The sequence below is a fragment of the Callorhinchus milii genome, unplaced genomic scaffold, assembly GCF_018977255.1.
Source record: "Callorhinchus milii isolate IMCB2004 unplaced genomic scaffold, IMCB_Cmil_1.0 Scaffold2, whole genome shotgun sequence".
Lineage (NCBI taxonomy): Eukaryota > Metazoa > Chordata > Chondrichthyes > Chimaeriformes > Callorhinchidae > Callorhinchus > Callorhinchus milii.
This window is the reverse complement of record NW_024704743.1, coordinates 4,195,658-4,218,958: the sequence shown is the minus strand read 5'-3', so window position 1 is coordinate 4,218,958 and position 23,301 is coordinate 4,195,658. Positions and strand designations below refer to the sequence as shown.

At 47.3% G+C, this 23,301-nt stretch overlaps 1 protein-coding gene across 1 annotated transcript in view; it reads right to left on the bottom strand.

Annotated features, from left to right (window-relative positions):
• Nucleotides 1-4,221: 4,221 nt before the first annotated feature.
• adarb2 (adenosine deaminase RNA specific B2 (inactive)) overlaps nt 4,222-23,301 on the bottom strand; it is a 171,512-nt gene continuing 152,432 nt past the window's right edge. Inside the window, exons 8-10 of the mRNA XM_042332580.1 lie at nt 21,352-21,533; nt 15,048-15,226; nt 4,222-4,457 (exon numbers count right to left, since the gene is read on the bottom strand). Coding sequence (XP_042188514.1) covers nt 4,281-4,457; nt 15,048-15,226; nt 21,352-21,533 — 538 coding nt within the window. The 3' untranslated portion in view covers nt 4,222-4,280. The remainder of the gene's footprint in view (nt 4,458-15,047; nt 15,227-21,351; nt 21,534-23,301) is intronic.

Here is a 23,301-nt window from a genome sequence, read left to right as displayed (position 1 = left end):
GATGTTACTGTGACAGACCCGGGAAAGAAGACAAGAGAAGAAAAGAAGATACCGCACAAAGGACAAGACGACACCCCTGGCCGTTACGCCTTCCGTTCCCCTTCGCACCCGTCGTTGAAACGTCTCAGAGCGCTTGGCAGAATATACTGTCGAGTGGCGTGGCCTTGTATTTTCCGGGGAGAAACGAGGCAGCCGATTGCGCACAGGGCTGTCCCACAAACAGTCGTGGATCGAGCGGCACCAAAAGCGGTTTGGTGAGACTCCAGAGTAAACTGGAAACTGAGGTCCCGGTGGAAACCAAACGGCTTCATCGGTTGTGGTTTGTGTACGTTTCAACAGGACATTAGTATTTTAAGGCTGCGCGTTCAATATTTTATTATATACACGGCTCGACTTGCATTCTACATTTTTTTTTACATTTTTTCCTCCCTCCCTCCCTCCCTCCCTCCCTCGCACCCACTCCAAAAAACAGTTCATATCATCCAACGCTAACAGAGCCATGTAAAAGAACCCCAATCTTCTTACGCACTGCGGCACATGACAAGGTAATAGTCATCCCTTTCCTTTTCTTTTTCACGTTTGTTAAATATGAAATTTTCAAAATGAAGACAGTAAAAATATCAGAAAGCGTCCAGCAAGTCAGATATGTTTTTCTCTCTCTCTCGCTCTCTCGCTCTCTCACTCTCTCTCCTGGCCGGGCCTTCTACCAACCAGCTGGCCAAGGCGGCAACATAAAATAGGAGATGGCAATAGCGTTACTTGGCAAGTGAAATAATAATAAATTGGTCACTTCAATCCGCGACCGTTTGCGGGGACGCTGCTGTGCGCAATTGGCTACCGCTGTTCCGCCCACAAACATACAGTCAATTCGCTTCACGGTATATTCTGCGAAGCGCTTTGAGACGTCTCGAAGACGTGATGAGGGGCCGTACCGAATGCAAAGGTTTGTTACTGTTCGAAGTGGAAACCGAGTGCTGGTTCTGGCGTTGGAATCGACACCGATCTGAACGGTACTCGAGGTGGCAGCTGGTTTTATCGCAACCCGAGGTGGGATAAACGAATGTTACAATAATAATATTATTTTTTTATTATTATCTTACTGTTTTTGCGATCCGCAGTGGGTTAACCCTAACTTCCCCACCTCGGCCTCCATCCGCCGAGACTTGAGCCCGATTCCGATAACAATCTTTGCGTTTGAATCCAATGCCTTTCGCGCCATCGAGACGTCTCAAAGCGCCTCACAGGGTGTACTGTAAAGTGTATTTTGTGAGCGACCCAGTTGCACACAGCAATCCCACAAACAGTGAGTGACCAATTTTATTGGGGGGGGGGTGGGGGTAGGGGGGGTGGGTGGGAAGATTGTCAGCACCTCCGACAATGGTACTTTTCATTTTGCTTCCCAGAGTGTGTTTTTGTTTTGTATATTTAGAGAGAAACTGAAGGTAATGGATGAAAATACAGCCGTCCGTTCCCACCCCCCTCCTTCCCACCCCTCACCTCCCTCACACGTTGTTAGGACTTTAAAAATCATGGACAACGCGAGGTTTGGCATCAATCCGATATTTGCTGTTTGGATCCGCAAGGAATGCCTGTTCAAAGCAAAAAAAAAATCAATCTTTTTCTTTGTTTTAACGGAGAAATCAATGGCGGACAACACATTGAAGCAAAACATCTACCTGTGAGGTGGGTGCCCTTAATGGTAATAATAATAACGATCCTTGCATTCGATGTAGCGCCTTATCACGTCTTCGAGACATTTCGAATGGCTTCACAGAGTTGATTGTATATTTTTCGGCAGCCAAAATTGCACACAGCAGTGTCCCACAAACAGTCGGGGATTGAGTGGCCGAATGTTTTTCGTTTTAAGGGATTATTACCCTCGGAAAGCAATCCGTCAATCGACTAACGACTGGGTTCCCATTTACTGTTAGGTAAACTAACATCGTGGAAATGCTCCTACTCTAACTCTGGAGGGTGTTAGGCACAGGTTGGAAGGAGCTAAGATTTCGGGACTACTTAGTGTTGGTTGGGATAAGTGCTTAACCAACTAAACCAGCCTGCTATTGAGAGCAAGCACTGTCCATCAGGACTTTGGGTTGTAGGGTAAACAAGAACCGAGTGGGGGAAAATTCCCTGCGTCCCCCCACTCCACCCCCCGCCCCCAGCCCCCCGCCAGTGACTGATCTGCCCCTTCCAAAACCTGCCTCATGTTTTTATGGGGAGTAATGTTCTTAATGGGAAATAATATACAGTATATAGGTTGGGTCATGACATGTTCAAGCGACTGCCAGGCTGGTTGGAAGGCAAACTGGATGGACCTTAGTCTTCTGTTGTCCAGCAAACTCTTATGCTCGTGTCATCTGCCCATGAGCCGGGCTGGCTGGTCTGTCGATAGCTGCGTTTTGGACTCTTGTGGATCTGCCCGGATCAAATGCCAGAACTGAGACAACCAAATAAAGGCCGAATGGACATTGACATTCCATCGCCCAACACATTCTCTCGGACGCAGCACATCCCAACGAGACACAGACAATGGCACAGTCAAATTCAACTTAAACAATAACTCGGATGGCCCCCCAAATAAATCGGGATTGAGTTTTATGAGACAGCCTTTGCTTTAATTACTTTGAACTCGGACTTTATACAACCAGAATGGAATTTTTCGAACGAATAACAGTCAGAGCAAAGACCTGCTAACTTGTGCTTCAGAAGACCGACAGATTAATAATAAGGGACCCATTGTGCCACGAGACAAAATGCATTAAACAGCCGCCAACAGAGGCAAATGTTCGGAGAGACAGATGTAAAATGGGTCGTGCAATTTATTTCGACTGCAAAGTGCTTGCCATACCATTTGGCGAGCCAGCTGCCTGCTCCTGAGATCTAATGTACAGTGATTTCTAACCAGATTCCTCGGTCAGGAATATCAGTGGTCATTCCATTCGGTAACTTGGAGGTCATCAGGATTTACGGGATTTAAGGTAATAATAATAATAATAATCCCTGCATTTGATATAGCATATGTCACTGAGTCGTCTCAAAGCGCTTCACAGGATATACTGTAAAGTGTATTGACTGTGTATTTTGTGGGCGAAAGGCGAGGGCCAGTTGCGCACAGGAGCGTCCCCCACAAACAGTCGTGGATTGGAGTGGCCGATTTATTTTTTTTGAAGGGTTTATTCACCTGCGGAAAGCGTTTACCGACCGGGTTCCTATTTACTGCTGGGTAACCAGAGGTGTGTGGAGTAAGGAAACTTGCCTAAGGTTTCGCACCACCGGGGAATCGATCCCGGGTCCTCTCTCTGACGAATACGCGACAGGGCCTCCAAGGTGCAACAAGTAAGATCGAGCGGAGTTCCCAGGGCCTGGGTGCCGGATAGAAAAGAGTCGCAGAAAGGAGAGCTTGGGAGAAATCTTTAATAATAATATTAATAATCCTTGCATTTGATATAGCGCCTCATCGCGTCTTCGAGGCAAGGGGGCTGCCGTGTGGCGGCAGAGCATGTGGTGGGTTTCAAGAGGGAAGTAGACGGGATAGAGGTTCGTAGCGGTATCGGGATAAGGCAGGGCAGTGGGATTGAACGAAAATCTTGCTTCGGGAGCCATTGCATTGAATTCCTATGATTTCGATGACTCTACGCGTCGCCCCGGATTTCCGTGTAAAGGAATTGAGTTAGAAATCACTGCCTAATTAGTCACCCTCTTCCCCTACCGGTCTGCATCCTCCTGATTTTTCGGCGTGTTTTTTTTTTCCCGTGTCCCCTCTCCCCCCCCCCGTTGGGAATTTCCTTACGGGGAGGAGGGAAAGAGCATCATCATCTTTCTCTCACTCTCTCTCTCTCTGTCTCTGTTTCTCTCTCTCTCTCTCTCTGTGTCTCTCTGTGTACTTCTACATCACCGTAGAGAGCGTCTTTGAACGGACGCCGTCGATCTGGGAGTAAAGGTTGGAAACTGAGAGTCAGGGGGTGGGTGGGGGGGGGGTGGGGGTGGTGGGGTGGGTGGTTTTGGGTGTTGACTTCGTGGGGAGGGGGTGGTGGCGGGGAGGTCTTCAGAAGAAAAAAGTCGGGTGGGTGTTTTAGCGCCTTGGGACGTCCGCCTGACGTGAAAGGCCCTTTATAAATGGAATCTTGTTGTTGTTGTTGTTGTTGTTTATTTCTCTCTCTCTCTCTCTCTCTCTCTCTCTCTCTCTCTCTCTCTCGATTAACATTTTGCCCTTTCGCCCACAAGTTCGCCTTAACTTTGAACATCGTCTCTCTCTCTCTCTCTCGTCGCGGTCGTCTTTACAAAGCCAACAGGAAATAATCCTGCTCTGGTGGCTTCCTCACCCACGTGCCCAGGCCGGCTTTCTGCAATGCCTTAAACAGCTGTTGTTTGACAGCTTGGTGGCTTTCCGCTGCCAGTTTCGCTTCGCAATACAAGGACGGAATCCCCCGATGGTTCGAAGGCCGTGTGCTCAGCTGCGGAGGAGAACAAAACAAAACGAATCAGCCGTCACGAACGGCAAACTCTTAAAACAGCTGCGTCGCATCCCCCCCCCCACCGCCGCGCCCCCCCCTCCCCGCCCCCCCCCCCACAACCCTCCGCGCTTTCGTCCTCGCGAACGATTTCATCTGCCGAACGTCTCGTCGATCGGACGGGCCTCGGCGACTCTTCCCCCTTGAGAGGAGGGAAGAGTTCGAAGGCTTCTAGAACCACTGTTGTTGCTGTTTTTTCTCTCTCTCTCTCTCTCTCTCTCTCTCTCAGAGTTGAGCGGTTACCTCCCTTTGCCCCGTACCGATCCAACCGTTTCCTTCGCTCGGCTGACACGCTGGTTCTACTCCACATTGTGCTCTCCCTCTCTCTCTCTCTCTTTCCAACTGCCCCACCATCGGCAGGCAGGCTTTCAGCTACTTAGTACCTTCCTTCCTTCCTTCCTTTCCTTCCTTCCTTCCTTCCTTCCTTCCTTCCTTCCTTCCTTCCTTCCTTTCTTCCCTTCCTTCCTTCCTTCCTTCCTTCTTTCCTTCTTTCCTTCCTTCCTTCCTTCCTTCCTTTCCTTCCTTTCCTTCCTTCCTTCCTTCCTTCCTTTCCTTCCTTCCTTCCTTCCTTCCTTCCTTCCTTCCCTCCCTCCCTCCCTCCCTCCTTTCAAGGCATGTCTCAAATCATACTCCTTTGATCGTACCCCCCCCCCCCCCCCCCCCGCACCCCCTCGGCTTACACCCTCAGTGTTGTCGCCCAGCCAAGGCTTGTCAAGGCTCTTTGGAGCATCCTCCCAATTTGTAAGGAGCCACGTAAATGTATATTGTGTTGCACTGACTGAAATTCTACAAGGATCCAGAATCTCAGTGACGTTCCAATGTTACATCGAAAGCAAAGGCTATTATAATCAGCCAACAGAAGTGATTCCGAGGGAGATACACACCGAGGGGAGGGAGAAGAGGAGGGATTTCATTATAAATCTTTTCGCCTGTAAAAAACACAGTCGCTACGCCTTCCTGTGAAAATCCCGTGACGTTCTTTCAGGCGTCCTCCTGATGTTAAAGGAGCTATATCAAATGCAAGGATCATTATTTTGTTTTCTTGGTCAAATATAGAATTCCGCGCACCTTACACGTAGAAATCACAGCGATAGATTGTTGGGATGGAAGTTAACTGCTGGAAACTAACCGGCTAAAACCACATTGTTTGTCATTCTGCAAGTTGTTGGGTTATTTTTCACTATATAGTAATAATAATCCTTGCATTTGATATAGCGCCTTATCACGTCTTCGAGACGTCTCAAAGCGCTTCACAGGATAGACTGTAAAGTGTATATTTTGTGGGCGAAACGTGGCTGTCAATTACGCACAGCAGCGTCCCCCACAAACACCCGTGGATTGAGTGCCCAAATTTATTATTATATATTTTTTAAGGAATTATTACCCCCGGAATAGCACCAATCGACTAACAACCGGGTTCCTACTTATGGGCCGATACCCATGAAACCTAAAAGTAGAAGGTAAAAGTAGAATTCCATATAAACGCTAGAATTATCTGTGGATCAATCTCTGCTTCACTCACACAGCTGCTGGTTGATATGAGTCTCGTGTTCCACGCATGACAGGGGGACAACAGATGTGCCCATATTAATAAGAAATAATAGGAATCCTTGAATCGTTCTCGACTCCAGGACCACTGCTGTCCTCACAGACTGTCTGTCAGACATCGAGTCCTGGATGGGAGCGAACTTTCTACAGTTGAACGTCAACAAGGCCGAGGCTTTCCTGATTGACTCCCGTCAGCGCCTCCTCACCTCGGACGCTGACAGCATCACCATCCATGGTAGCACACTCCACTTTGCTAAGCCAGTCCGGAAGCCTGGGGTCTTGTTTGACCCTCAACTGTCCTTTCAACCTCACATCCGTGCCATGACCTTCCCCCATTCCCCCCTTCCCCCATCTCCGCAATGTCGCCCGGCTCCGACACGGTCTCACACCGCAGGCCCTCGACATCCTCAGACACATATTCGTACCATCCAGGCTCAACTACGCAAACTCCCTGCTTGTCGGCCTCCCCAACTCCTCCCTCCACGGGCTGCGGATCAGCCAGAACTCTGCAGCCCGTGTCCTCTCCCGCACCGGGCTCCCTGACCCCTGTCACCCCCATCCTCGCCCGACTCCACTGGCTTCCCATCACACAGAGGATACAGTTCAAGATCCTGGTCCTCACCTTCAAAGCCCTCCATGGTCTTGCTCCCCCACTACCTCTGTGACCTTCTAATGCCCTACCGTCCTGCTCCCTCTGCTCAGCGGGCTCTGGCCTGCTTCACGTCCCCCCACCTCGCCGGCCCCACCATTGGCGGGCGGGCCTTCAACCACTCTGCCCCCACCCTCTGGAACGCAATCCCGCAGTCCCTCTGCCTTGCCACCTCCCTCGCCTCCTTCACGGCCCATCTCAAGCCCCTCCTCTTTGACCGTGCCTTCGGTCACTCTCCTCCCACTCCTGTCCTCCACCCTCCCCGATCCCGACCCCCAGCTCGGGTTCCGAAACACGGATTGTCCAGTGTCTTGGGAAGTCCTCCCGATGTGAAAGGCGCTGTACAGATGTAATGTTGTTGTTGTTGTTCTCTATTTGTACGTCAAACTCGGTAAATCATAGGAATCAAAGAATTATACAGCGCAGAAGGAGGCCATTCGGCCCATCGTATCTGTGCCGGCTCTTTGAAAAGAGCTATCCAAATCAATCCCACTTCCCCCGCGCTCTCTCCCCACAGCCCCGCAAACTTGTCCTCCCCAAATAATTATCTACTCCTCTCTTAAAAGTTGTCATCGAATCGGCTTCCAGCACCCTTTCAGGCCATGCAAATAAAATGTTTTATCTGTGAATTGTTGACCAGTAAATTGGGAAAAACTCCCTTCTCTTTACGTTGTGTTTTGCAGAGTTGAAGTAACAATTAGTGCTTATTTTCGTATTGCAATTGATTGTAAGTCTGAAAATACAAGTTTTAAGCTTCTGTGTACGTATGAGTCACAAAGGTTTCGCATTAGATCTCGGCAGTTAACCAGGTTTCACCCTTGGAAGCTGCTATAAGACTTTCATTTGAGGTCAGAAACCCAATAATAATGATAATGGTGATATAATAATCCTGACATTTGATATAGAGCCTTGTCATTTCGTTGAGACGCCTCAAAGTGCTTCACAGCATATATTGTAAAGTGAATTTGACGGTGTATTTTGGGGGCGTAAATCGAGACTGCTTACTTAAGAGTTTCTAAAACCGAACCACTGTGAATACAGACGTCTGAAAGCAAAAAAGGCTCGAAACTAAATGGAAGGTGTAACAGTAATAATCCGGTATCCGGTTTGTGCTGTGATTTTCAGTGGTGCTTCGAAAAGCGCCGTGTAAATCATCAGGCTCCACGTCTCCATGCGGAAAATATCCCATAAACGTTCTTGGTGCCAAGAATCTGGCGCAGGAACGAATGGTCTATCTCCCACCTCTGTGACTCTGGGACCTCACTGAGCTGAGGATATACAGGCAGTGCCAATGTATAATAATTACAATCCTTACATTGGATACAGCGCCTTTCACATTAAGGGAATATCTCAAAAGCAGGAGTTATTGCAACATTATTGACTGTGTGTTTTGTGGGCGAATGTGGCAGCCAATTGCACACAGCAACGTCCCAACAAACGGCCGTGAAGTGAATGACCCATTTTATTCGGGGGATTTTTGGTCCCGGACGCCAGCAGAGGCTCCCTTCCTTTTCAAGTGGCGCCATGTGGGATGTTTAACGTCCTACAGATGGTACCTCAGTTTAATGGTCTCAGCTGAAGCACGGCACCTCTGAACAGCGCAGTTATCTACCCAGCAGCGCGTTGGCGTGTCGAGCCTGACGACATGAATTTATAGTTCCGAAGCGGGGCTTGAACCCACGATCTGCTAAATCTTTGGGGGTGGGGGGGGGGGGGGGGGGGGCGTGTGCTGCATTGCTGGAGATGCTACCTCTGCAGGTGAGATGTCTGCCTGTTCGGGTGGATGTTAAAGATCACGACAGGCGGTCGCTGCGCTCACTGGAAACCCTGTGAAGGGCTTCGAGACGTCCTTCCTGACGTGAAAAGCGCATATCAAAATGCAAGGATTATTATTATTATTATTATTTCATCACACAATTGATTTCGCCCTTCAAATAAAAGCACTCCGGTCGAGATGAAGCCTGGATAGCTTCTTTTGTTGACGTGACCACAAAGCTATCTATAGAAAATTATTTCAGATACTACTGAAGAATAAATTTGAAAAGGCTATAATCCTTTGAAATCCCTACGAAAAAAAAAAAAGTTATCAGCCTGCTTTCAGGGATGTGACCTCATCTACGGGAAAAAAAATGTCTGAATGTCACAGATGCATAATTTATGGAGGAAAGAAAATATTATATTTGCTTCCGGGAATCTGCTGGGATGGAAACACGGGAGTCGAACGTCCCGGAGAATTTTGAGGATGTTCAAATTCATACTTGCAACATATCCGTCAAATAATAATGATAATAATAATCTTTATTATTCGTATAGTGCCTTTCAAGCGGGAGTAGGTGTCAAGAGCATTTCCCAGGATTTTACTGTGTAGTGGTGGAGTGACTTGTGTGTTTTCTGGGTGAACGTTTGCGCACTGCAATGTCCCAACGAACAGCCGCGTCAGTAATGACAACGCTAACCAAAACGAAACGACAGCAATGCAATTTAAACAGCAAATCAGGGAACAACTCCACCTCTGCTTCCCATGAGCAGATGATTCAGCGCTGCGTCTTAACAAAAAAAAAGACGTTCAGCCACTTGGCTTTTTAAATTCCAGCAAAACCGTATTAAGAGAGAATTTGCAAAGCCAATTGTACGGAGCAGAGTTCCTAATGTGACTGCGGAGAAAGTCAGAATGATTTAAATTGAGTTGAAAAGCTTCGGGCTCTGATTTTTTTTTTTTTTTGGATGCTTCCCGACACGAACAGGATATTGTGTGAAAAATATCGATGCCGTTGGACTGAAGCTGGTGTGTGTCTGTGTCTCTGTGTGTGTGTGTGTGTGACTTATTAGCTGCCAGAAATAGTTTTCACTAACCCTGACTTCATAGAAGAAAATTCTTATCACACGATGCTAAGGGCAGGGAAATCGAGTCTGTGACATTTATTAAGGTACCGATATATCTCCCCTTGGGGATGTATATTTGTAGCTGATAATGTGTAAATCCAATAAACCGTATTTTATTAGAGAAAGTTGTAACGGTGAATAGCAATTTCATGCAAGTCTGTAAGATGTGAGAGCTCTGTGAATGACTCAATTGTATCAATAAGCTTTTTGCCTTCGTGACTGGTGAATGGCAGGAACTTCGACTGGAATTGGAGGAGGTGCACTGGCAACAGCAAAGCCCACAGGATTCCTTTTAAATGTAGGAGCAGAGGCCACCGGGGAGGACACAGCCGGGTTCGGGAAGGATGAGGAGATGATTGAAGATAGAGGTGCTAGGAGAAGGAGAGGAGGGAGGTGAGGAGGTTCTGAGGTTCCTAGGACAGGCTAAGTTTGGGTAGATGTCACAAGCCCACAACATATTAAACACGTACAAGTCATCTTCACTGGTTCAGTCCGGCTCAGTTGGTAGCGCTCTCGCTCTGAGCCACAAGGTTGTGGGTTCTGACTCTACGCCCCACGTTTTAGCTCCTAGTTGAGGCCGTCAACTCCGAACGTAGTGTTGGAGGAACTCTGCATCGTCGGAGGTGCTTTCCCTTTGGATGAGATCTTAAACCTAAGCCCTGTCTGCCTGCTGAGGTGGACGTTGCCTGCGACACTCTTCGAAAAGAGAGGGGAGTTTCTCCCAGTTTTCCTGGCCAACGATTCCCCCAAATAAAAATCGGTCGTTCACTTCATTCATTGGCTGCGCCCAAATAGGTCAGATTCAGTTACACGATACACAGTCACAACCCCAGAAAACTGATGTGGTTTGAGATGTTTCGGCGACGTGACAAGGTGCCAAATAAAATGGAAGGATTATTACTTTATTGTTATGCTCTTTGAGTTTGCTGGAGAATCTGGATAATGACAATAATAATAATAATATTAATAATGATAATCCTTGCCTGATCATGTCATTGAGACGTCGAAAAGAGCGTCACAAAGATTATATGTATATTTTGATTATTTTGTGAGCCAAATGTGGCACCGAATGTCTCACAAAACAGTCGTGGATTGAATGACCAGATTTTCGGTACTTATTTATTTTATTTTTTGGAGGGAAAAATAAATGGATACCGTGTTTTGTGGGCTACAAACCAACGATGGCGAACATTTCGAAGGAACAAACTTTGGAAAATAAACCAGTTAGTTCGAAGATCGCACTCGCCTTAAACAAACACTTGGAAAGAAATCGGGAAACCAACAAGAAGAAGCATTTTCTTTTAAAGTGTTGCGCTGATTGTAATAAATAAAGAGGTTTTTCAGACTTTTGTGAAATGGAATTTAACACCCATTAGGACAAATATTAGAAACTCTATTTCTTTGCACTTAAGTTCACCGTTTATTCAGATGAAGAGTGCATTGAGCGTACATTTCGCCCACCAAATATACAGTCAATTCACTTTACGGTGTGTTCTGCGAAGTGCTTTGAGACGTCTCGAAGACGTGATAAGGCACTGTATCAAATGCAAGGATTATTATTATTATTATTAATATTATTATTATTATTATGCTCCCAGACCAGCAATATCTGCGGTTCAATACAGAGTGCATTCCTCAAATGAATTATTTTTAATTTCTGAGAGCTATTTTATCTCGTCTTAAAATCTAGTACTGAAAAGCCCAACATCTCTCAAACACCTTAAGCTTTATTCCCAAAAGGTGCAGTTTTGCAATGAGCTGTCTCGCCAGGTCGTGAGTTGATTGTAAGTTGATTGTAAGTGCGGCCGTTATTGGGAAGAAAGGGAGCAAAAATAACTGACACATTCGGGATTTCAGCAAACAGAATTATGGCATTAAGCGTTGCAATAAATGACCCCTTTACTTAAACCGGTTTAAAAAAAGACTATATCTTAAGTAATATCTTAAGTGTTTTTTTTTTTGTTGGGCATTTAATGTAGATCTCGTTCGGATCCGACTTGCCGTGCAAATCTTTCGACCCGGTTCAATTTGTTGTTTTAGGTTAATCGCAGGTAACTTTGATCCAGATAAATGCAGGAGATTAAACCAATAGGATAACCTGCGCTGAAATGATTTTGAAATGAGGTGATAATAGGAGCTTTTTATTGAACGGTTTCTCTCTTTGTCATCTCTCGGCTTATCTTTCCCTCCCAATCTCTTCAATTTGGATATTACACCATGTCGACAATCGCTGAGATGTTCGAGTGATATATACTGTTTGCTGATTCTTACGTCATTTGGCCTTTGGATACTGAGCTGAATCTTCGCTCCCAGTTAAGCGCAACAAATTTACATTTCTCTCGTGTTTCCCTTTACTTAACATTGAGAGTCTTTTCCTTCCTTCCTTCCTTCCTTCCTTCCTTCCTTCCTTCCTTCCTTCCTTCCTTCATTTCTCCCTCCCTCCAAACGAAAACGATGGATGTACAGTAAGGGATTCAAAACAGCCGATGAACGCTAACTATTTTCGCTCGCAACTATTTCCTTCTTGCCTCCGCGTCCCCCCCCCCCGCAGTCTGAGGCACGGTCTGCGCTTCTGTCTGACCCTTTCTGTTCTGGTGAGGTGAGAGCTCCGATCGAATCACGCCTGAGAGACAGACGCCTTTTCGCTGTGCGCTCCGCAAACCACAGCGGGAGCTGCAATATCGCAAGGTTTGCCAGTCGCCTGCCCCCCCCATTCGCTGCGCGGAAGTAACGCGGGTCAGTCCTCTCGCGGGCTGTTTCGTGGGACATCCCTACACGCAAATCGACTGCAGCGTTGGCCTACAAAACACTACGCTTCGCAGTAAATTCCTCGAGGCTCTTTGCGGCGTCCTCCCAAAGCGAAAGGCGCCAAATCAAACGCGAGAAGATCGTTTTATTTTATTTTTCGTTCCGGAAAGACGTCAAACCCCGGCTGACGCAGGGGAACCCAAAATGGCCAACTTGTGGGTGGTCAAGTCGCCGCCGAAGTCGCTGCCCGTAACCTACCCACGGGTGGCGGGCGGGCGAGAGGCGACATTGGTGGCGGCTCGAAACCAGGACGCCGGCGATGGAATGGGCCGTGCGTTTTGGGGGGGCAAGTGAATGCGGGGGGTGGGGGGGGGGGGGTTTGAGGGGGAGACCACATTCCAACGGTACGATACGCAAACCCACGTAATTATGGCGCTCTTTATTCCTTTGTTCTTTCTTGATCGACGCAGTGGATGTGTGGCATTCACACGCGACACCAATTAAAAATCCACACAAAAGTGGGCCAACTCCACTGCTTGTCATTAATCGAGGAACTAACCATCACAGCGGAAACGCAACGGTAACACGCGAACAGACTTGAGACTAATAACACAACGGGGCTCAGTGGCCGTGTACAAGTTAGTGCTTGTGTAGGTGACCGCGTTTGGAGGTAGGACGCTTGATTCGCTTCTGCCAATCTCACGCAACGAGTTATCTTATTGCTGGACTACAGAGGGATCGACTGGTAAATGATGCCGGGAAAATGACGTAGAACCCACAGCACCGAAACAGGCCAGTCAGCCCAACTAGTGCCCAACACGCTGGTGTTTATCCTCCGCATGAGCCCACACCCGTCCGAATCTCCCTCCTTCCATCCCCGTCTTATTTTAACAGTGATAATAATTCTAGCGTTCGAGATAGCACCTTATCCCATCGTCGACTCGTCTCAAAGCGGCTTTGTGGGCGAAACGCGGCAGCCAATTGCGAACAGCAGCGTCCCACAAGCAGTCGTGGATTGAGGAACCCAATTCTTTTTTGGAGGGATTAATGCCCCCGGAAGGCGATCCGCCAATTGACTAACGACCGGGTTCCTGCTTATCACAAGGTAAACAGAGACGCGTGGAGTAAGGAAAGTTGCCGAAGGTTTCGCCCGGCCTGGGGAATCAAACCAGGGCCCTCCTGCGTGTGAGGCGAGCTCTGTAACCAATACACTACGGGACTCTTACGCTCATTGTCATGAGTCGGGTTTCCGTTTAGAATCCGAGTCTTAAATTTTACCCTTAATTACCGAACACCTTCCTTTTGGCGCAGAAAATTGGAAAGCTCCTCGGTTTAGCCTTCATTTTGAAGCCGTATTTTTCTTTTAGTTGCTTTTCGATCGGCTTCCAGATCAAGACCGAGTTGAGGAATCTTTCAAACTTCGGCTCGATATTAATCAATAATAATAATAATAATAATAATAATCTTTGAGTTTGATATCGCGCCTCATCAGGTCGTCGAGACATCTCAAAGCGCTTCAGAGCATATACTCTAAACATAAGACGGTGAGAAATTTGAGGCCTCTGCTCGGCTGTTGCTCCTTTCTTGTATGAATCAGATGGGTTAGTGCGGATTATTTAATATTAGTTTAAATAATCCAGTCTAATGCGAGACGAGTGCGGATTACGAAATCTGAAATTAACATGCTTCTAAACCTAGGAAACAGCTTGTTGAATTTCATGCGTGCAAGAGAAATATCACAGGGAAAATTTTCCACTTGTCAGTAAATTTACCAACTGGAATTCTCTGCCACGCAATCTGTCACACCGCCTCCCCGGACAGTTTTACTGCGTTTATTCATCAGCACTGCGTACGGTAGTAATTAGATATGAATTGCCGGAGCTTTATAAGAGATCACAGGAGAGATTTGGATAAAGATAGTCTTCGGTCCATTTAATCTCCTCCTTCCAGCGCACCCACCCTTACAGCGTCAGCTGCTTTGGCTTTCGAGCTGTTTAGGATAATGAAAGGAATTGACTGGTAAAGAGAGACGGCAACTCTACCCTTTATAGGTAAAATGTGTCCTTTAGGTTGATTCCTGTAGCTCAGTGGTTAGAGCACTCGCCTCGGCAAGCGAGAGGACCTGGGTTCGATTCCCGGCAGGACGAAATGTTGGGCACGTTTCCTTACTCCACACACGCCTATGTTTACTTAGCAGTAAGTAGGAACCCGCTTGCTAGTCGATTGGCGGATCGCTTTTCCGGGGGCAATAATTCCTTCAAAAAATAAATAATAATGATAATTCGGTCGCTCGATCCGCGACTGTTTGCGGGGACGCTGCTGTGCGCAATTGGCTGCCGCGTTTCGCCCACAAAATATGCAGTCGATTCACTTTACAGTGTATTCTGTGAAGCGCTTTGAGACGCCTCATTGACACGATAAGGTGCTATATCAGATGCAAGGATTATTATCATTAAATTTATATTGTAGTGAACGCAGCACTTGAAGGTGTGCAACACACCGTATAACGTGGATGTAAGACATCCCAGTGCACTGTAAAGCTTGGGTCAGTGAACCCTCGTTCTAGATTCCATGACGTGTTAAATGGGGTTCAGTTTATCTCTAAACCTTAACGAGCTTGAACACTTCGACGAAAAGAAAAACCCCTCCCCTGCGCCTTCTCTTGGCCAGCGAGGCTGTGGTGCAAGCGGACGGCGAGCTCTTACCTTGCCATAAAGCTTTGCCCATCGGCTATAAAGTGCGCGTTTGCAGAGTCTGGACGAACATCCCAAGGCCCCCTTTCCCGTGGTGGCGTTGATAACCTCCAGGTCGGAGTCGCCCAGCGTCCAGTTGATGCTGACGCTGGGGGACTTGCCAGGCTGACGAGCCCCGGAACTCGTGATCCCTGCGGGAATGTCAAACAAAGGAGATTTAAACCGCGGAGGGGGTTTCACTATACCCCGCCTGACGGGCGCTATATAAATGCAAGTCGTCGCTGCTTTGACCCAATTAGTTAGCAAGATAAGTGCCGAAAAATTGTGAGAATTTGGGTAAAGAAAACAGCTGGCGGTGGGGAAGGAGGGGGGGACGAGGGAAGTGGTCGGGAGGGGGGAAGGGATGGGGGGAGGGTACGACAAAGTCTTTCAATTGAAAAGAGTCATAGATGACGGAGATGTGAGCAGGAGTTTAGGCTGAGGCTTCATTATGGCTTCACTGTCCAAGGTGTTAAGTGGACGTCTTGTCTACCTGTTTGGGGGAACATTAATGAGCCTACAATGCTATTTGCAAAGAGGAGAGTTTTTAACCCGGTGTCCTGGCCAACAATCCCCAGATAAAGCTAGTCGTTCGCATGGGGTTTTTTTTTGTTGAATTTTGCTGGCCGTTTCAACCACCCGCAGATACACAGATACACAGATACAAACCTTTGGGTGTCTCTGTGTTGGAGGGAAATGTGGGTGTGGAGTCTGTATGGAGAAGGAAGGGTTATGCGAAGGGTATGTGTGTGTGTGTGTGTGTGTGTGTGTGTACACATGTGTGGTTGTAGGGAAGTATGCGAAAGGTATGTGTGTGTGTGTGTGTAATGTCCCTCTGTTTGAGATAAGATTCCCCCCTGCGATAATAACAATAATAATAAATAATAATAATTGTTTGCACTCGATACAGCGCCTATAATGTCGAGAATGCCTCAAAGCGCTTCACAGCGATCCACAAAGGCTGGTTACCGTGTACTCGCAGGCGAATGAGCTCCCAAGAGAAATTCAGAAAACCAAAGCGCTTTGGCCCCCATTCGATCCTATCCTTCCAGTGTACCCACCCGCTGCCGAGTACACGTTGCAGGATGTAGAGACATTTCTTAGCACCGAATGAGGGAGAGCTTCTCGCTATCAAAATCTCTCTCTCGAAAAATAAATAAATAAACATAATCGGCGAACAACATCATTGGGGGAATCTCACTCGAGAAATTACCGAGCGCGAGAGTGTGACTGAACTGAATTAACCGTGCGGAGTTTTAACAGCACCCTGGGTTAATGACTGCCTCTACTGATGTTAATTCAGCTCCATCGTACTGTCAAACTGTCAGACTCGGTTACTCGTCCTGTCAAGTCCCTTGACGCCACCTGCGCTCATTTGTTTTAAAACGCAAGCAGCAGAAACGGACAGCGGACAAACCGAAGCAACGAAAAGAACGAAAGGCATTTTCATTTTCATTCTTTTTTTCACTTGTTTTGAAAAATGGGCTACGAGATCCCGGGTCGGCATCTCCACACTGCAAGCCCTTCCCGCCAGTGAGATTTAAGAGCAAATTTATCTTCGCGTCCACGGAAGACCTTTGACTTCCAGATTCTCACACTCGTGTTCAAATCCTTTCACTCTCTGGCACCTCCCTATCTTCTCCGGCCTCCTCACTCTCCAATCCACCACCCGGCGCCCCCGCTCGACTGGCTCCGTCCTCCTGCCCGTCCCTCGCACCCTCCGTCCCACCATCGGAGGTCGTACTTTCAGCCTCTACGCCCCGAAACTCTGCCACACTCTCCTTCAATCCCTCCGCCTTCCCCCCTCTCTCCCCTCTTTCAAGTCCCACCGGAAGACCTTCCAACTCGACCGTGCTTACGGCCACCTCCACTCCACCCCAGGTTCCGCCACTGTTAAGCGCTCTGAGGCGCTACCCTGTGTGGAGGGCGCTATATAAGTGTAAGCTGTTGTGGTGGAAGACATTTTGCTTGAAACCAACAACACAAAGATGATAAAAATATAACGGAAGCCGTCGGCAATACAATTTCTAATCAAATCAGTTTCTAGTCTACGTACTAATTGTTTGCGCTGCCTTAGGTAACACCTATTTGCTAATTAATTATTAATGATAATAATAATCCTTGCATTTGATGTAGTGTTCCGCGCGTGACCGATTTTTTTTTTTTGGCGGCATGGATTGTCGGCTGGGACACGGGAAGGAACTCCCTTCTCCTCTCAAATGGTGTTGTGAGATCTTTAACATCCATCCGAGTTTAATGCTTCATCAGAAGGACGGCACCTCTAACAAATGCAGCACGCCCCCAGCACTGCATTGGAGCGGTAGCCTAGACTACGCGAGTTCATAGCCCTGACGTAGGGCTTGAACACAAAAATCTTCTGACTCAGAGGCGAGAGAGCTACTAACTTAACCAGACTGACATCTAGTCAGTCTGGTTACGTTAGTCGAGTCCTACCTCTGGCAGAGCCGGAGACCAGTTCATGGACACCACTGCATGTGTTAATTATCACGTCGGTGGGAGCATTTCGCACCATTGCCAAATTTAGCTCAAAATCTTTTTGAAATTCTGCATCAAGCTCACTGTGGGAACTTTCAATTTCCCTACAGGATACAAAGGCATTACAGGTGACAGTATCTACCTGTGGTTTGAGACGCTTTTACATTTCGGGGTGTTGTGTCGAATGCAATGTTTATTTGTTTTTATCTTGTGTCGTAACTTGTTGGGGGTGAATTTGGGTGAGTGAGTTACACTGGCCAGACCAGATCACCTGTAAATAGCCGACAGTGTAACACCACAGGGTTTAATGTCTCACTTGAAGAGTAACACCAGTGAAAAAGTCCTCCAGTGTGAGTCAGGGCAACAACTTGCATTTATATAGCGCTGGCCAGTTTGCGAAGTAGTGATCCGTTGCTTGTGACTGAGAATTTTTTGCACTGGGATATGCTTGAATGAAAATATTCCAAAGACTTTGCAGTTAATAAAGCTCGACCAGGTTGCTCCCCGCTCCCTGTTTCCTTGATAACGATCCTTGCATTTGATACAGCGCCTTATCAAGTCTTCGAGACGTCTCAAAGGGCTTTCACGGGATATACTGTGAAGCGAACTGACTGTGTATTTTTCGGAGCGAATTTTATTTTGCTAAATGAACTTTCTCAGCCGGCAGCCAACGGAGCTTTGCCATCGTTTTCACCGCAGCGGCTATAAAAACACGCTGTTTAATATTTCTAAATTGCGGACTACCACCCCACTGCCAACGCTTCATTAAACTGGCGGCTGTCCAAGTTAGCAATTATCTCTCAAATGCAAATTAAACCTAAATTAAGCACTTAATGACTGACATTTTGAAGATAATAGAAAAAATAATTTACAATGTTCAGCAACAGTGTCGCAGGTTAGAAACTGAAGGGGCGATGCTGGGCCTCCAATGTTCAGCCTGTTTTTAATTTTGCTTTTTTGTGTGAGGTCTGCAAGGATTCATTACCGCAAAGGCTTCTGCCCATCTGTCAGTGTGTTCGCAATCACACTAAAAGTGGTTGAAGCAAATTATCCACATGGCTGGATTTTGGCTTTGTGTTAGATAATAATAATACTAATCCTTGCATTTGATGTAGCGCCTTATCACGTCTTTTCGACGTCTCAAAGCGCTTCACAAAAGATACTGTAAGGTGAATTGACTGTATATTTTGTGGGCGAAACGCGGCAGCCAATTGCGCACGGCCGTGTCCCGTGGATTGAGTGACCAAATTCTTATTTTTTTTAAAAAGGGATTATTACCCTCCGCCAATCGACTACTAGGTTAACAGAGGCTTGTGGAGTAAGCAAACTTGCCTAAAGTTTCGCCCTGCCCGGGAATTGAACCCAGATCTTCTCGCCTGCGAGGCGAGTGCTCTAACCACTGAGCTCCAGGACTCCATAGGTAGGAACGTGGATCAAATAAGGTGTGCTTGTAATTCTAGAAACTCTTCAAGATGACCAAGACTGTTGAACAAGAGGACATGGGTTGATGCTGGGGCTGGCAGGTTACTGCTATCAGGATAGACCGGATAGGTTTGACCTTTTTTGACGAGAGATGTTTAAGAGGGGACCTGATTGTTCAACAGTTTAATAAGGTGAGCACAAATAGACTGTTCCCACATGTTGGGGAGACCATACCAGGGGACACAAATATAATATAGATTCCAGCGGAATCTCAAAGAAAATTTAGGAGGAACCATTTCACGCAGAGGGTAGTGAGAATGTGGAACTCGCGGCCTGAATCGCTGGTTGAAGCAGATAGTGTAGGTGCATTTATAATATTAATATTACTAATAATAATAATCCTTGAATTTTGATATGGCGCCTTATCGTGTCTTCGAGACGTCTCAAAGCCCTTCACAGAATACACTGTAAAGTGAATTGACTGTGTATTTTGTAGGCGCATTTAAGAGGAATCTAGACCTTCGCCCGAGGGAGAGGGGAAGAGAAGGGTATGGGAGGCAGTAGAAGGTGGAGACTCATTTGGACTATAAACTCTGGCATGGAAGTGTTGGGCTGAATGGCCTGTTTCCCTGCTGCACACCATGTAAAATTGTGTAAAACTATGCAAGCCTGCATGTTCGAGCCCCTTGTGTTGCACTCGCTTGCCCCAGCTGGGCGAGTTGAGTCCGTTTTAAACTCATCCATGATAGCGCATCTCGTTGGTGTTACCTTGCCTCAGTCGGGAGCGCTCGCGTCTCTGCGTCAGAAAGTTGGGAGGACCTCAAAACTCACGTTGAGTACTTGAGCTGCTATTCTAGGCTGACACTCCAGTGCAGGACTAGGGAAGCGTTAGAGCGTCAGAGGTGCTGTCTTTTTGGATGGGATGACAACCAGGAAACCTTCTGCCTGTTCAAGTCGGCTTTAAAGCTCCGGCGACTCATTTGGGGAGCTTTTCCCAGTGTCACCAGGGTCACAAGATTGGTTTGGACAAAGAAGGTCCATTTTATCTCACCCCTCCAGAACACCCACCCTAGCGTCCTCCCACCACAGCAATAAGCTGCTTTCTAAACGTGTCCGGTGTCCTCGCCTCAACCACTTTTTCCTGACAACCGTGTTGTTCCAATCATCAATTATTCTCTGCGTTCAGAAAAACTTCCTGATATCTGTCCTGAAATTGTCCTTTGCCACTCCAAACCCATATATATATCCTCCTGTTCTACTCATTCTCGGAGCATCCTAAGGTATTTCTGAATCCCATTTAAAATGTCATACATTCTTGGAGACCAGAAGAATTGGGGTGGGGTGGTGGGGTGAGTGAATAAAATGGCAAATGCTGCCCCAAACTTTCTTCTTAATTGCAAAATTCTGGTGCGGAGTGACTTTTATGCAATCAATCTCTCCTGTGTGCAATTAAAGGGAATATCTCTGTGGAGAAGTCCTGTCACTGAGAGCCACTTACGCTGATTTGATTCCTAGCGTTGAATTATTTTTGACCAGTTTTAGTACTCACCATGGAATTGGATCAGTGTCGCATTTCTAGATTCCCTGTAAGGCTACTGCTATTTCTATCGGTGCTAAAGAATAATAATAATAATCCTTGCATTTGATACAGCGCTTTTTCAGATCTTCTCGACGCCTCAAAGCGCTTCACAGAATAGACTGTAAACTGAATCGACCGCATATTTTTATGCGAAACGCGGCAGCCGATTGCACACAGCAGCGTCCCCGCAAACAGCCGTGGATTGAAACGACCAATTTATTATTCGTTTTTGAGGGAATTACTATCAGGGCGTGTGTGTGGAGTAAGGAAACTTGGCCAAGGTTTCACCCCCTGCCGGGAATCGAACCCAGGTGTCTCGCTTGCGAAGCGAGTGCTCTAACCACTGAGCTAGAAGAGGGTAAAAAGAGCCACCAGAAGTGGTTAATCATACAAGGACCCTCGCATTTGATACAGCGCCCTCATCATGCCATCAAGACGCCTTAAAGCGCCCGACAGGATTCACTGCGAAACGCGGGGACCGCGCGCTCGGAGACGAATAGAGGCCGTCGATTTGCGCTCGCCAACATCCTGCGAGCAGCCGTGCCGGGTTTAATTCGGCCGGGTCTCCCTTCTCCTTAACATCCACCCGAACGGGAGAGACGGGAACCTGGGCTCGCAATCTCATCCGGTACGAGCTACCGACAGCGCAGCGAGGCGTCGACAGCTTGGACCTGGTGCCTCGGGGCCGTCCTCCGACGCGAAAAGGGGCGCAAGCTTGCTACCGCCGCTCCGGGCGCTGTCGTGAATTGCGGGGGCGCGCTCGCTTTCGTACTGACGCACCGCTGAGGAGAGGCCGGTTGTGTCTGTAGGGCGGCGGGAGCCGGCCGACAGCTTCTATCCGCTGGCACACCACGCGGGAAAGGTGGCCAAAGTGGAGGACGCTCCCCAGGACGATGCTGTGCAGGTAGACGGGTTCGATGAAATGACTGAGGAGCGATCCTTGCACGCCCAGCACGTTCCACCTGAAACGAGAGTTTAAAAAAAAACACAGGGCAGTGATTCGATGAAAGAGCAAAACAAAACAAAACAAAAATAAAGGGCCGACTTTTTCTTCTTTTAAACTAAACGCGTGTAGATTTATTTTATTTTTAGCCGTTCGCGAAGCTTCGTCCACGCTCGACAGGGCGGTTCGGGCAAAGGAAACTCCCAGCCGCGCTCTGTGCGTGTGAACTTGCGGTGGATTTCGTGCGGCAGCCAGCTACGCCGTTTGTTAATCGATGTACAACACGCCAGTTACGATCGCAGTCCAGATTGACGTCGATAATAATCCTTGCATTCTGACAGAGAGCCTCGTCGTGACGGTTTGAGATGCCTGAATGCCCCTCGTAGGATATACTGCCAAACCCCGCGGCTGTGAATTGCGAGGGCGAACGCAGCAGCTAATACGTGCACAGCGACGTCTCACAAACTGCCACGGAGGGAGCGAACAGTTTTTATTTCGAGGGGGAATTGTTGGCCAGGACACTGGGAGAAACCCCCTTCTCTTTCTCGATAGCACCGCGGGATCTTTAACGTCCGTCTGAACAGGCAGACGGGACCTCGATTTAACGTCTCATTGGAGGACGGACTTTCAAGCCAGGAGGACATCCTAAAACGGGTTACAGTGCCCGAGCTGGGGAGTGGGGAGCTGTGGGGGGTATTAATCATGATGATCCTTGCATTTGGTTCAGTGCCTGTAACGTCAAAACGTTCTCAGAGGGCCTCAGTTTTTACAGCGGTGACTAGAATCCGTATCAGTCGATGTTTCTTAAAAGATTCAACATGACAAATATCGCATCGAATCTGTTAGGAAATGTTTCACCCACGTTTGTGTTGTGCGAGCATTTTCCTTGTCTTATTTGAACCTTGCAATGCTATTTTTTTAACGGTGCTGGGTTGAACATTTAAAAGTTGGACCGTTGTAGTTTAAAAATTCTCGGCGTTTGCCTACAAATGCGATAAATACACAATAATATAATCCTTGCATCTGATACGCTGGTTTGACATACTGTCGAGATGTCCCGAAGCACTTCACAGGATACGGCGTAAGGTGGTGTGACTGTGTACGAAAAAAGAGCTTAAATGCAGTCGCTACTCTTTGCAGTGCAACCCAGTGAAGTGGCTTGAGACGTCCTCTTGACGTGAAATAATAATAATAATAATAATAATCCTCGCATTCGATACAGCGCCTTATCACGCCGTCAATGCGTCTCAAAGCGCTTCGCAGAATGTACCGTCAAGTGAATTGACTGTACGTATTGGGGGCCAAAAGGCGCCGTTTCAAATGCAAATTGTTTTGTCAGTCAATACCATGAAACGACAACCACAGTCACAGGTTCACAGCCTAACCAGAGAGTGGCGGTTTACAAGCAAGTTAACAATTACACGTGAGAGATTAACGCTTGCATCAAAGGCTTTTGTGCTCCGAAACACATATATGCAGAGATTACAGACTGCAAAATCATCTTCAACATACAAAATCTAATAAAACGAAAACAGAGTGTACTTGTCATCCTTGTCAAATCTTGTAACTAGTCAAATCTGTGTGTATTTTAATGCTCTCGCTGATGCTCACAATGAGTGTGAGTCCAGAGCCTAAAGCAAACACACGCAGAAATGCAACTCACAGGTACGCAGTCACGAGGACGAATACCTCTGTTGCTCTCCATGTTTGAGGGAAAACTTTATAGAGGTGCCATGTGCTAAATCCTGCTTAGTTCCCTCGTTACCTCGTAACTTCCCCTCATTACG